The 14,740-nt window shown below is 37.1% G+C and overlaps 1 protein-coding gene across 3 annotated transcripts in view; it reads right to left on the reverse strand.

The window, feature by feature from the left end:
- The window catches only part of kif2a (kinesin family member 2a), a 151,522-nt gene that overhangs the window by 48,838 nt on the left and 87,944 nt on the right, over positions 1-14,740 (reverse strand). For all 3 annotated transcript variants that reach the window (XM_028805458.2, XM_028805457.2, XM_028805459.2), the window contains exons 4-7: positions 13,941-13,995; positions 10,167-10,325; positions 3,854-3,954; positions 1,907-2,002 (exon numbers count right to left, since the gene is read on the reverse strand). In XM_028805458.2, the coding sequence (XP_028661291.1) occupies positions 1,907-2,002; positions 3,854-3,954; positions 10,167-10,325; positions 13,941-13,995 (411 nt within the window). The remainder of the gene's footprint in view (positions 1-1,906; positions 2,003-3,853; positions 3,955-10,166; positions 10,326-13,940; positions 13,996-14,740) is intronic.

Below are 14,740 nucleotides of genomic sequence, written 5' to 3' on the forward strand. Positions count from 1 at the left end.
TACAATATTTTATAAGTAACCTTTTATAAGTAACATAGCAATGCTGTTTTACAAAATTCTAGTAAAATGGTACATAGTAAGAAAAATAAAATAAAATAGCATTTATGAGCAACACATTTAAAGCACTGTGTAATTTTATTCCAAGCACTACATTAACATATACTTTTTTACACAGAATAAGCAAATAAGATTAACCAAGAGATTTTTTATTCTGTTTACAAAAAACACAAGATACACTTGTAAAATTAATATATCAGACGGATAATGATGTAAATTTAAAACCATCAACTTATAGTGAGTCTAAAAAAATTTAAAGCACACTACCTTATATCAATATTATTTTCATATGTATTAAATAACTCAAATATCCTACATATTAAAGACTATTTAAAAGCATTGTTAATTGCACGACTACCACTCAAGGTTGCTTTCTAATTCTTTCACAACTAATAACAAAACAATGAAGCAAACACAAAGTAATGTCTCAACCATTAAACTAGGGCTGGGCGGTATGACCAAAATCCAATATCACAGTATTTTTCAAAATTATACCAGTTTCATGGTATTCAATGGTATTTGTTCCCCATGCATGAATGAATGTTACCCACATTTTCCACTGCAATTACTGCAGTAGACTGGCTAAGAATAACCTATTCCACTGTCATGAGAATTGTACATTGTACAAAAAAAAACATTTAATGTGCACACAAGTATTAATACAGGTTTGCATGGCCCCATAAAGTGATATTTTTCAAGGGGGTGGCACTAATGAAGAGAAGGAATCACATTGCATGACAGTTGCAGTCAAAATATAGAACCTTTTTATTGAACAAATTTTGCAAACAACTTAAACTATAATTTTGACAACAAATTTTTAATCATCCAAAGAGGCATTTAGACTCAGTAAAATATTCAGAGGTGCTTGTCAGAAGTTGTATTGCATGGAACATGTCTTAGAAAAGGAATAAAGAGTATATATTTTTTGTAAAACAACTACACTTTCTGTTAATGTTATCAATCTCCGTCTACTGACACATTAGCTATATGGATTGTAATGGTGTTGGTTATCTAGATCCACCGCTTGCTTTTTTTTGTCATAGGCAGTACCTCTAGCAAATGCGGCTAAGGTGGTGCAGCAAACCGCTCGTGCTGCCACCTCCAGCGACAACTTTAGCTCAAAAGCATCTGCAGTAAATAGTTGTTTGGTCCACATCTGACCTTTGAAAACCCAAATATCCAGACAACAGACGTGGCTCCATTTTCGGCAAAAGCTCTTCTGTGTCATCATGTTCAACTTTATCGTCTGCTACAGCTTCAGTTTCAGAATGTTCTCTGTCCATTTTCACCGCTCAATACCTCCACTAACACATGTACTCCGTTGCATGCGTGTTTAGCGGTGTAGCAGTGAAAAAGGTCCCCCCTTAAACAGTTTCCCGGTGCGCCACGTTCCGAACGTTGTTTCGGCTATTTAAACCGGTATTGCGGTATAAGAAAAATTAATATCATAACAAAAATAAAAAACGGTTTTCGGTATGAACCGGTATACCTCCCAGCACTACATTAAACCCATATTTTAAATCTAATATACTGAACTTTTCTTATTGTTATTTCAATGCTCCTTTTGGTAAGTTTGTATTCCTGTAATACAAGGATGTAGTTTTACTCTTTCACCAATATACAATTCCATGCTTATATGTTTGTGAAAATTAACACTGACATTTTGAATTAAGTAATTGTAATAATGTTTTGTTTAAATCAAAAATACACTTATCGTTAAAACAAAAATGTAATCACATGCTAAACCTTATTTGTGACATTAGATTAAGCTTCAAATTCTTTTTTTTTTTTTGTAAACTATAAAAATGATCTTCTGAATGCTAATAGTCCTTGTGGCTTAGGAACTTACAAGATCAGCAGTAGTTAACGGTCTGTAGTCAAGACTTGCCCGAAATTCTCTGATCATGAACATTATCTCATAGTTGGGATTTGTGGCATCAACCTCCTAAACAAAAAAGAAATGATTTTCTGTTGAACTTATTTCTTAAAATTAGAAACTTTTAATTACAATCTTCAAGACACAGAAACATGCTATACTTAATTTCATTAAATGTCTTGAGAATTCAGAAATTCTAATAGTATGAGTATATATTGCGTGGTTTCTGTGCCTAGTTTTCTATTTAAACAATAATCTATATTTTAAATAATCAAATTAGCAATTTAAAATAAACATGTAACCTTTAAATTTAACAATAATATTGATTAGCAACACCATGAAGTTTGCAATTCAGTCAGATTTCTGTGGGCCAGACCTACTTCAAAAAATACACTTTAATGAAAAGGTATAAAGTGAAATTTAATATAGAATGACCAAGTATCAGAACAGCCTAATCAATTAGATAAGGGACACTTATTGTCTTAATAATGCAAACATCCAAACCTGTTAATAATCCATTAAACATCCAAACCTGTTAATAATTTTATATAACAGAAAAACTGATTCTACTCTTCATTTCCTTCTCTACTTAAATCAGTAATTGTTACTTGCTTTACCATAGTCGCCTATAAAAGTGGCATATTTTGCTGTTAGGAAGGTCTTGGGGTAACTCTGTTCATTGACTGCCTGCCTTGAAGTATCTACTTAATATTTGGACAAAAAGAAAAAGCGTGCGGTTCTCATGTTGTGAACATGTGACTGGATGACTGGACAAGTGGATTATATGACTTTTTTCATGGACTGAGTAGATATTTTTTTCTGCAGTCCAGCATTGGTCTCTGTAGACAGCCATCTTCTTATATAATATGCTACCGTGGCTGTCCAGGATTTTAAATCACCTGTAGCTCGCAAATCATTTGACCTATTAACCTGAAATCCGGTACACAAATACTACGTGACGTCTACTATCCGCTTTCAGGGTGATTATTGACCTCTAAGGTTATTCCTCTTTTTATTTTATTTTAGAATCACAGCAGGGTGGCCATGCGGCGCATGCGTACGGGTGCCATTCTCATCCTTACCACCTTCGCGGACATTTCCCCTACTTCTTCATATCTTAAATCATTCTTGAGGCAGATTGAAGACTTAAGTGCCAGCTTAAGTGAAATATTAAGGAAAATATACTAAGTAATTGCAACACAAACACTGACTTAATCAGTTTTAACGCAAAAAGATGCCGACGAAAGAAGAGAAGAAGCGGGCCGCTAGGGTGGAGAAAAGAAGAGCTGCTCAGGAAGTAGCAAGCGCATCAACCTATGAAGAGGCTAAACGTACAGAGAGAGTATGGAAACTGAATGATCAAGTCGAGTGTATTCACTGCAAGTTATCATGCAGTGCACTGGTATTGGTTTTAATATAAAATTTGTTATCTCCACACTTCATTAAAAAAATAGATTACATTTGTTTTTATCACCTGTCGCTATCAGCTACATGAGGTAACATAAAAAGCCATTTTTGGGTTTATTTCTTTAAGATAATTTATTTAATTAATAGCTCAACTGACCTAATTTCTCACTGAGAAAACATGTAAAGCTGGCAGGATCACTACAATGATACTCTTGAAAACTGAAGATTTTGCAGTAATTTATTTAATTCCATTATAGAGCCTACAGGAGATATTTTATACAGAAGGAAGGTATTTGAAAAAGCAAATCAATTCACTATGAAACAAGGATTTGATCAACACTGGTTATGTTTCCTCATCCATTTAAAATGCAAATTAATTTAAGTGAATTCTGTATTCTACTTTATTGACTATGAATTCTGTATTCTACTTTATTGACTATTGATACACTTAATTCTCTTTGATGAAACATATAAATTTAACCTAATCTCTGAAGTATAATTCCAGAAGTATACCTGTGCTCTCTTTTCTCGGATTTCTTGTTGTTGCAATCGTCGCCGCTCCCTCTTCTCCTGTAATTTTTCAACTTCTTTTACACAGTTAGATTTTCTACGGGCTGAAGAAAAAAAGTAAGTAACTTTTAATTTTAAAAAGAGACAGTACAGTTCAACAGAGCCTGTGTCAATGCATAAAACCCATAGAGAATTATTAAATATCAAAACTCATCCTTGATATATTAGGCACATAGCTAGCAGTGGCAACATTAGCAAATATTCTAAACTGCTTATCCTATTCAGGGGTTATTCTAGCAGCATAGGGTTCAAGTCAGGAAATACTCCCAAAAAAGGCACCTCTCACAAATACACACACAGCCCTCGCCTCACACACTCTTGTCTGCCAAATTTAGAGATGCTAATTTCTTTGTTAATATATAGTCTCAGTACAATTGTTTCCCCGTAAATTTGATCATTTGGAAATTTATTTTATATATACTTTGGAACTTACTTACTTTGAAAAGTAAGGGAATAAAATTAACACATACAAACGTATTGGGTGTTAACACTGGCTCAGGTAATATCAATGATGAGGGGTATGTCAGAAAAGGTGAAATTCACCTTTAAGTCATCTTTTCAGTATTAGTCTTTTATTGTACTGTCCTAAAAGCTTTAGCATATAAGACAAATACAAAAAATACAGAAATAATTTCTGAATTCCAATAATTAATGAAGACAAGCAAAAACATGCATCAAACAAAAAAATTATTTCACATAAACTCAAATATCACTGCAGTTAAAAGTACCTTAAGTGAATTGTTTTATCTAATAAGTGGTGCCAAATGTTTTAGTAACAATGACTGCAACTATATACCATATATCCAGTAAGTTTTAACTGTTCTTCATAGTAGCTGCCCCAGGTATTTTAGCAGTGTCACAGAACAAATTACTTCTAGTCTTGCACATCTACTGGGCAGAGCTCTAGATTCTAGCTGTAGCATTCAAAAACACAACATTTCTTCACTTTGGTGCATCCTTAGGTAGATATACCTAAATGTTCAACACTGTAACCATGATGAAGCTTAGATGTTTGTTTCTACTTCAACCCATAAACAGAGAGATTGTTGAGCTCTTCAGATTGCTTTGGTGTGATACTAAATTTATACTTCCTTCAATAACAGCAAGTCATTTCACTCATGTTCAGCAATGAAGATAACATTTTTTCTGATGTAGCACATGTTTTTACCGTGGTCCAAAATATACATTTTTAAGTACCCTAAGTTCTTGTCTATAAGCCGGACTCATGTATTAGCCGGAGACCAAAAATCATACGAATTTTTAAAATAAAATCGTATCATAGATAAGCCGGACTCATGGATAAGCCGAACGTACTATAACCTATAACTAATAGAAGGGAGGGAGGTCAGTGGTCTCACTCGCGCCCATTTAATTTCTTTAAGGGGGGAGAGAGTGTGAGATATTGCCGTCTCTCTCACTCCCCGCATGGCGCGGTTGGAGCGGCCGGAGCGCGTTCTTTCTGCTCTGGGCGTCGCCGAGTCAACACGAGCGCGTAGCGGGCATTTAAATTGTGATTTTATATGTAAGCATATTTAAATATATATCGCAGATTTCTGCGGACAATGGGTCTTTTAATTTCTGGTACATGCTTCCTCAGTTGGTTTGCCCAGTTGATTTCATACAAGGGACGCTATTGGCAGATGGCTGAGAAGCTACCCGGCTTACTGTTCTCTCTCTCTTGCGCTGACTATCTGTGATCCTGACGTATGGGGATTGAGCAGGGGGGCTGTTTGCACACCTAGACGATACGGACGCTCGTCTAAAAATGCTGAAAGATTATCTTCACGTTGCTATCTTTTGTAAAGCTGATTCCTGAAAAGACATGCTGCACAGTGCTTCGCATACTTAAAAGCTCGAAGGGCACGTATTGATTTTTGACTGAAAAACAAACTCTCCCTCTCTCTCTCTTTGTCTGCTCCTGACGGAGGGGGTGTGAGCTGCCGCCTTCAACAGCTTTGTGCCGCGGTGCTTCGCATACTTAAAAGCCAAACAGACATATTGATTTGTTTGCTTCACTCCTTTGAAGAGGAAGATATGTTTGCATTCTTTTAATTGTGAGACGGAACTGTCATCTCTGTCTTGTCATGGAGCACAGTTTAAACTTTTGAAAAAGAGACAAATGTTTGTTTGCAGTGTTTGAATAACGTTCCTGTCTCTCTACAACCTCCTGTGTTTCTGCGCAAATCTGTGACCCAAGCATGACAATATAAAAATAACCATATAAACATATGGTTTCTACTTCGCGGATATTCTTATTTCGCGGGTGGCTCTGGAACGCAACCCCCGCGATGGATGTATAAGCCGGACTTATGTATAAGCCGATATTCTATTTTTTCATTTTCACAACTTTTTTCCTTAGATAAGCCGCGGCTTATTGACAAGAACTTAGGGTAATCTGTCCAGAAAATCAATTGTGCAAAAGAATCTACAGTGTCCTCCAATTTTTTTTTTCAAGCTTAACATAAGCTGAAATGATTTTTAATGACAAGATATCTTTTAAAGCATACTCATATCTATGCTATTCAACTTATATTACAGTGATAAGCACATGAATATTGGCGGTACCAAGAGTGGTATGGTTATCCATGGTTGTTACAGAGGTTCTTTTGCACATTCCTCATGAAATTCGTTAAGGCTGAATTAGGTGTTTTTGCAGGACTTCCAAATGCAAGTTACCACAGTATAGGATTTTTGAAGGACATCTAGATCCACCTTTATTTTACCTAATCTTAAACTTTCAAAATTTCAAGAATATTCTTACGAAGAGTAGTATAACAGTTTCAAAAAAATGTTTAAGCATGGCATTACAAATCCTTCCAGACTGTCATAAGTTATTTTTGATATTAGTAATGAGCGAACCCCTACTGAAATCTCTTAGCCTCAAGTTTGGCATTTTAGCTAAGTGCACTGAAGTAAATGGGGAAGGAGAACCTGAACTAGTTTTGAGTGGATTATAATGGGTGCAATGGTCTTTAAGTGTGCCTGAGGGCTAGGTAAGCATCTGTCAACTATTTTGGACCTAATACTGTGGCCAAAAATGAGACTTGAGCTGTGAGAGGGAGTGCTAACCACTGCGCCATTGTGCCTCCCCAAGACAAAAATTCTATTCAGAGTCCTTTACCTCTCTATGCATCTACTGAGCTCTTTTCATAAGGTCTAACACACAGAGCCTGTGATGTAAAGGATCTGCGTAATATGAGCTGGAGTAGCAAGTGGGTGGTAATATTACGCATGCATGTATATGCTGTAAATTATTTTTCCGTACATATAGTAGATTGTGCCGCCCTGCAGTTATGTATGAAAGTCCTGCGAGTGCACAATACAAGTTGGGAAGGTAGCACACATGGGGTAGTGACATCCCCATCCAAAATGCGAAACATTATGGAGTACTGTCTAAGTTCATCTAAACCAACCGCATACCGAATTTTCAGTGACAAGTTCAGTGAACCAAGTCACCAGCAAACCAAGCAAATTCGATAGGGAAAAAAAAAAAACTTTAGTAATTCACGCTGTTCAACACTAGTTGGTATAATGCACTACTGATACATAGATTTCCTGCCATTGAATATCTAAGAATATCACAGGCTTCTCGGTCCTGATGATTTACTCTTTGATTGGAGACTTTCATTATTTTACAACCTAACTATAAATACTTCACTAACAGAGTTAATTAACTTTGTGATTAACTTACTTTTGCAAATAAATGAATTAACTTATGGTAAGAATTAATTTCTGTGAGGTAAATGAGCTGGTGTCCATATCAGAATGTAAAAAAAAAAAAATCAACCAGGCCTGCACTCCCTTATATTTTGCCTTTAAATGCTGCAATGGACAACAAGTAGGATGACCTTAGACTTCAACGGATATCACAGCGCAAAATGAGGGATTGTTCCATTTTTATCTTTGCTAAAATGTGACTACATACAGTGCATCCGGAAAGTATTCACAGCACATCACTTTTTCCACATTTTGTTATGTTACAGCCTTATTCCAAAATGGATTAAATTCATTTTTTTCCTCAGAATTCAACACACAACACTCCATAATGACAACGTGAAAAAAGTTTACTTGAGATTTTTGCAAATGTATTAAAAATAAAAAAATTGAGAAAGCACATGTACATAAGTATTCACAGCCTTTGACATGAAGCTCAAAATTGAGCTCGGGTGCATCCTGTTTCCCCGATCATCCTTGAGATGTTTCTGCAGCTTCATTTGAGTCCACCTGTGGTAAATTCAGTTGATTTGACATGATTTGGAAAGGCACACATCTGTCTATATAAGGTCCCACAGTTGACAGTTCATGTCAGAGCACAAACCAAGCATGAAGTCAAAGGAATTGTCTGTAGACCTCCAAGACAGGATTGTCTCGAGGCACAAATCTGGGGAAGGTTACAGAAAAATTTCTGCTGCTTTGATGGTCCCAATGAGCACAGTGGCCTCCTTCATCTGTAAGTGGAAGAAGTTCGAAACCACCAGGACTCTTCCTAGAGCTGGCCGGCCATCTAAACTGAGCGATCGGGGGAGAAGGGCCTTAGTCAGGGAGGTGACCAAGAACCCGATGGTCACTCTGTCAGAGCTCCAGAGGTCCTCTGTGGAGAGAGATGAACCTTCCAGAAGGACAACCGTCTCTGCAGCAATCCACCAATCAGGCCTGTATGGTAGAGTGGCCAGACGGAAGCCACTCCTTAGTAAAGGGCACATGGCAGCCTGCCTGGAGTTTGCCAAAAGGTACCTGAAGGACTCTCAGACCATGAGAAAGAAAATTCTCTGGTCTGATGAGACAAAAATTGAATTCTTTGGTGTGAATGCCAGGCGTCACGTTTGGAGGAAACCAGGCACCGCTCATCACCAGGCCAATACCATCCCTACAGTGAAGCATGGTGGTGGCAGCATCATGCTGTGGGGATGTTTTTCAGCGGCAGGGACTGGGAGACTAGTCAGGATAAAGGGAAAGATGACTGCAGCACTGTACAGAAACATCCTGGATGAAAACCTACTCCAGAACGCTCTTGACCTCAGACTGGGGCGACGGTTCATCTTTCAGCAGGACAACGACCCTAAGCACACAGCCAAGATATCAAAGGAGTGGCTTCAGGACAACTCTGTGAATGTCCTTAAGTGGCCCAGCCAGAGCCCGGACTTGAATCCGATTGAACATCTCTGGAGAGATCTTAAAATGGCTGTGCACCGACACTTCCCATCCAACCTGATGGAGCTTGAGAGGTGCTGCAAAGAGGAATGGGCGAAACTGGCCAAGGATAGGTGTGCCAAGCTTGTGGCATCATATTCAAAAAGACTTGAGGCTGTAATTGCTGCCAAAGGTGCATCAACAAAGTATTGAGCAAAGGCTGTGAATACTTATGTACATGTGATTTCTCAGTTTTTTTATTTTTTAATAAATTTGCAAAAATCTCAAGTAAACATTTTTCACGTTGTCATTATGGGGTGTTGTGTGTAGAATTCTGAGGAAAAAAATGAATTTAATCTATTTTGGAATAAGGCTGTAACATAACAAAATGTGGAAAAAGTGATGCGCTGTGAATACTTTCCGGATGCACTGTAACAACATTCCTGACACAGCCATTCAGCTGGATGGATTGACCACTTCCTTATGGACAGAGTTGCTTCAGCAACCAGTAAGGTGTTTATGTGAACAATGAATAGTGAAGAAACACTGCAGCACAGTCAAGTCATTGTTCTCCAGTGCTGGAATGCCTTACTTTAAAAGTTCCATATTTTTTACTTGCCACAAGAGTTTACCATTATTTTTATTCTGGCCACTTACATCCCTCCAGAAGTTATTTCTAAAGAAGCTCTGAATTTACTTTAGAGATCTGTTACTAGTGGAGTTATTATTGTGGCTGGAGACTTTAATCACATGAACTAGACAGTTCCCCTCAACGTTTAACACCACATGAACTTTCCAAGAGAATAACCTGAACCTTGTGTTTACAAACATTTGTAATGATTACAAAGCCATCCCTGACCACATCTCAGCTTTCCTGATCTTGAATACAGAATAGTGCCTTAACTGTCCAAGCCAACTATCAAAACAGATCAGGGTGTAGCCAGAAGGAGCTGTCTCAGCCTTGCAGGACTGTTTTCATAGGGCAGACAGCGCAATACATCTTTAGAGTTAAATCCTTTCATTCCCTTTATAAACAGACAACATTATTATTTGCCAAAAGTATATTATACTTATCAGAATTCCTTACAGCTTTTACTCAGATAAAAAAAAAAAAAACTATACATACATGGGAGACCAAATTCCTTTTTTCCTTGTTGTGCTGGAGAAATATCTGTAATACTTCCATTCTGCTGCTGCTGTTGTTGTTGCTGCTGCTGCTGCTGCTGTTGTGAAGGGATTGCCGCATGCTCTGGAAGTTGGCTGGGCCCTGCTCTTGCCGACCCAACTACAAATTAGAAAAAAAATGTAATTTGTTCAGCATGTTAAATACTGATAAAATTTTCTTTACCTACAAAATGGAAACTGGGCTTCATGATTCACAATGTAAATATTATTTAATTTCCATACTCTCACCAATCATCACCCTGAAAAAGGATGAATTATTATTTATTATAACAAGAGGATATACAGTACTTTGAATAAGCTTTTGACTAAATGATCTATGACACTGGTTTCAGGAGGCTGAAAAATGCTCGTTTTAATTTTGAAAGATTTTCTCACATTACCATGACTTTGACATGACTGTTATTTAAAAACTGTGACCGTCACAATGCTCTGAATTCTTAGGATTATTTTTAATTCATAATAAGAACATAGTCAAACAAGATATGAGTATTTAAAAAAATCTGCAGCTCTTTACTCTTTTCATTATGAACAGTATATGTATTCCATCCATCCATCCATCCATCCTCTTCCGCTTATCCGAGGTCGGGTCGCGGGGGCAGCAGCTTGAGCAGAGATGCCCAGACTTCCCTCTCCCCGGCCACTTCTTCTAGCTCTTCCGGGAGAATCCCAAGGCGTTCCCAGGCCAGTCGAGAGACATAGTCCCTCCAGCGTGTCCTGGGTCTTCCCTGGGGCCTCCTCCCGGTTAGACGTGCCCGGAACACCTCACCAGGGAGGCGTCCAGGAGGCATCCTGATCAGATGCCCGAGCCACCTCATCTGACTCCTCTCGATGCGGAGGAGCAGCGGCTCTACTCTGAGCCCCTCCCGGATGACTGAGCTTCTCACCCTATCTTTAAGGGAGAGCCCAGACACCCTGCGGAGGAAACTCATTTCAGCTGCTTGTATTCGCGATCTCGTTCTTTCGGTCACTACCCATAGCTCATGACCATAGGTGAGGGTAGGAACATAGATCGACCGGTAAATTGAGAGCTTTGCCATATGGCTCAGCTCCTTTTTCACCACGACAGACCGATGCAGAGCCCGCATCACTGCGGACGCTGCACCGATCCGCCTGTCGATCTCACGCTCCATTCTTCCCTCACTCGTGAAGCCCGGCCGAGCCCCATGGGTGTAAGCCCGGCCACCAGGCGCTCGCCATCGAGCCCCACCTCCAGGCCTGGCTCCAGAGGGGGGCCCCGGTGACCCGCGTCCGGGCGAGGGAAAACGCCGTCCAAATTTTATTCGTCATAGGAGGTTTGTATAACCGCTCTTTGTCTCATCCCTCACCTAGGACCAGTTTGCCTTGGGTGGCCCTACCAGGGGCATAAAGCCCCAGACAACAGAGCTCCTAGGATCATTGGGACACGCAAACCCCTCCACCACAGTAAGGTGGCGGTTCGAGGAGGGGCTATATGTATTGTAGTTTTAGATTTTTTCTTAGTTACAACAGAAAAAAACTCAGCCACACACACTTATACTGTTGCATTTTAGTCTTAAATGATATTCAATTACAGTACATACAAAAAAATAAAGTAGGCTAAAAAATGAGTAAAAGAAAACAAATGTGAAAACAGATCTCTGTTAGTTGTACCATTCTACTTAAGAAAAAGCATATGTACAGTATATTAATCACAAATTTTAATTTAAAAAATAAAAAATATTTACAATAAAAACAATTCTCAATGTAACACAATAGCTGACAGTAAAACTGTTCTCCAAAAAGACAATATAACTATCATACATTTGTTTTGTTGTTCAAGCTCTACTTTTGTACAACTATGGTAAAGCATTGACTGTTGCAGAAACAGTACTAAATCTCTCTCAGCAACACATATAAATGATCCAGGTCACATTTATTATTAACATAGATCAAATTTGTCACATATCCTCAAAGAAATACACTGCTTTAAACTGAAGATTTTTTTCCTAGCTATCATTTTGGAAATTGATCATTAAGAGCACTCCAAGTTATTGACATTATCAAAGAGGGGAATCGTCTTATTAGAAAACAGAAAGCAGAATCTTTGAATATCTCTAGCTTTCCCTTGCTGGAATATACAGCTCCAGCTTCAGCTGAGCTCCACAGACTCAGAAATGTCTTTAAAACACTTTCCAGATTGACTTGAATCAGAACTTGTTAAGAAGGAATTCTAGAATTTATAATGTCCATAGAACATATGCACTGAAAACTTCACACTAATATTTTATTTAGATGGTGTTCATTTTAATAGAGAGTTAATAACTTTTTCACATCTCAGGATTACCATACACTCATATTTTTTGTGACATCTACTCTACAGATTACTACATGGTATAGAAGGATTTGACAAAATTTATTATGAAAAACAAAACATGGACAAATAGTTTTCACTGAACTGTATATTCTACTTTCTAGTAGTATCAATTCATCTAAGGTCTAAAGGCAAAAAGTATTACACTATACAGTATATTTTAACATCAAAGCAAGAAAATTTACACTGTCACTACTATCACAAAGTTCAGAGAGTGCTGACTACATGCTTTTATACTTCACGCATAAAGGTCAGAATAATGGTGAACTCCTACAGATGGATGAATACAGGTTTTATTTTTACAAAGAAAAAATTAATAAGTGAGCTTCATAAAGAGGTAGAAAAGTAATGATGATGATGGCAGAATTTCAAAGAGATAAACTGTTCAATTTGGAAAAGGGAGGAAGTATGCCAGTGTTTTTGGAGGCCTTCAAAAAAAGTGTTTACTCTTGCCAGTAAGTCATGTAACACAATCACTTTTGTTGCCTTGGGTTGCGTTAAGGCAAATATTAAAGAGAAAGCAAAAATTTCCTAATTGACCTACAGCAAAAAGTAATTTATTATTTTGACCATTCATAAGATTTGTATGACATGTGTGAATGCTTTGCATGAGTTATTTTTTCCAATATAATTTTTTCATTTGATTCATCAAAGCCAGTGAAATAGCATCATAACATGAGGCCTCATAACCTAGAATATAATAAACTTTAATGATCTACAAAGAAAGCAAAATATCATGTAGAACATACAAGGACACATACTTGAATTGAGCTGCAATAATCTAAGTTATTATAAAAGACAAACTTAATCTGCTTAATCTAATAACATACAAATGACTAAACTTCTCTCAACTGAAGAATACACATTTTTATGACTGAAGTAGAAATAGGTAATCCTGAATGGTTCAACTTTTTCATGCAAAGATGAGTCACAACGCTGAAGCTTCGAACAGTGACCACAGTTATTATCTTGTACTACAACCACAGAGAATTCTACAGATATGAGAAACTTCAATGAATAAATAAATTTCTAATTAGAATTAAGAATTAATAATAATTCTTTACATTTTTATAGCGCTTTTCTCACTACTTGAAGCGCTCACCATGCAGGGCAGACTGCAGACCCAAGAAGCGAACCCACAATCTCCTTACTGCAAAGCAGGCACTGCTACCACTGCGCCACCTGAATAATATAAAATGATTACATACTCCCAAAAGGTGAATAGCCTTTATGTAGGATTCATGTTGAATCCATCTAGAATCCTGTTCACTCTTTATTATTACAAGACATTGAATAAAAGGAAATATAGAATTAAAAAAATTATTATATATGCAGTTGATAATTACCAGCATAAGAAAATTTAGGATTATCTGTAGATAATCTTACCTCTGTTATCCCTTGAAGGCGTTTCATTTTTTGTGGGATTTACAGTCCGTCGATTCTAAAATGCAATTCACAAACAAATAAAACAATTATTTAATACCACCAAAGGCTAAATTATGATTAATATATAGAATGTGCTTATATACAACATATAAATTCACATAATCTCTGAAAACTTTAACAACACAGTTTGTTTTAGGGTTGAATAAAGGAAGAATTAGGAATGCTGATTATATTATTTGACTGTTTCTCTATTTAAATTGGCTTTGGAATAAGTCTATCTTGAGGGTTTAAGAAGCCACTTCCCAAATAATGTGATACAATATTCTACATATCCCAAAATAACTTTTGCTGTATTAAAATTAAAACATGAGTACAGTAAAACCTCATATTTTATAAACGCATACAGTAAAACTATAAATCAGCAGTCAATATAACATCAAATTATCTTTTTAAAATGACTATTCTAGAAACCAACATGGCATAATCTAAAAGTGTGACAAGCACTTTCTGCATGTCATATAATAGCTGATTAGTTTTTCAGCAACTCTGCTTTAAATAATAAACTGTAGAAAGATTTTTGGTAGATGACCGTGGAATGTTAAGGTCCACCCTTTTCTTGTCATAGTGGACTTACAGTAGTTCATGTTTAAAAGCACTATCAACATTCTTTGTGCAGGCACGACTAACTCAATCCAATATAAATTTTTGAAACAGGAGTGACTAGCAATAAAATAAACAACACTACTCCATACGCACACTCACACACACATAGATACAATAATTTCAAATGATTAAAACAA

The sequence above is a fragment of the Erpetoichthys calabaricus genome, chromosome 7 (assembly GCF_900747795.2).
Source record: "Erpetoichthys calabaricus chromosome 7, fErpCal1.3, whole genome shotgun sequence".
Classification (NCBI taxonomy): domain Eukaryota; kingdom Metazoa; phylum Chordata; class Cladistia; order Polypteriformes; family Polypteridae; genus Erpetoichthys; species Erpetoichthys calabaricus.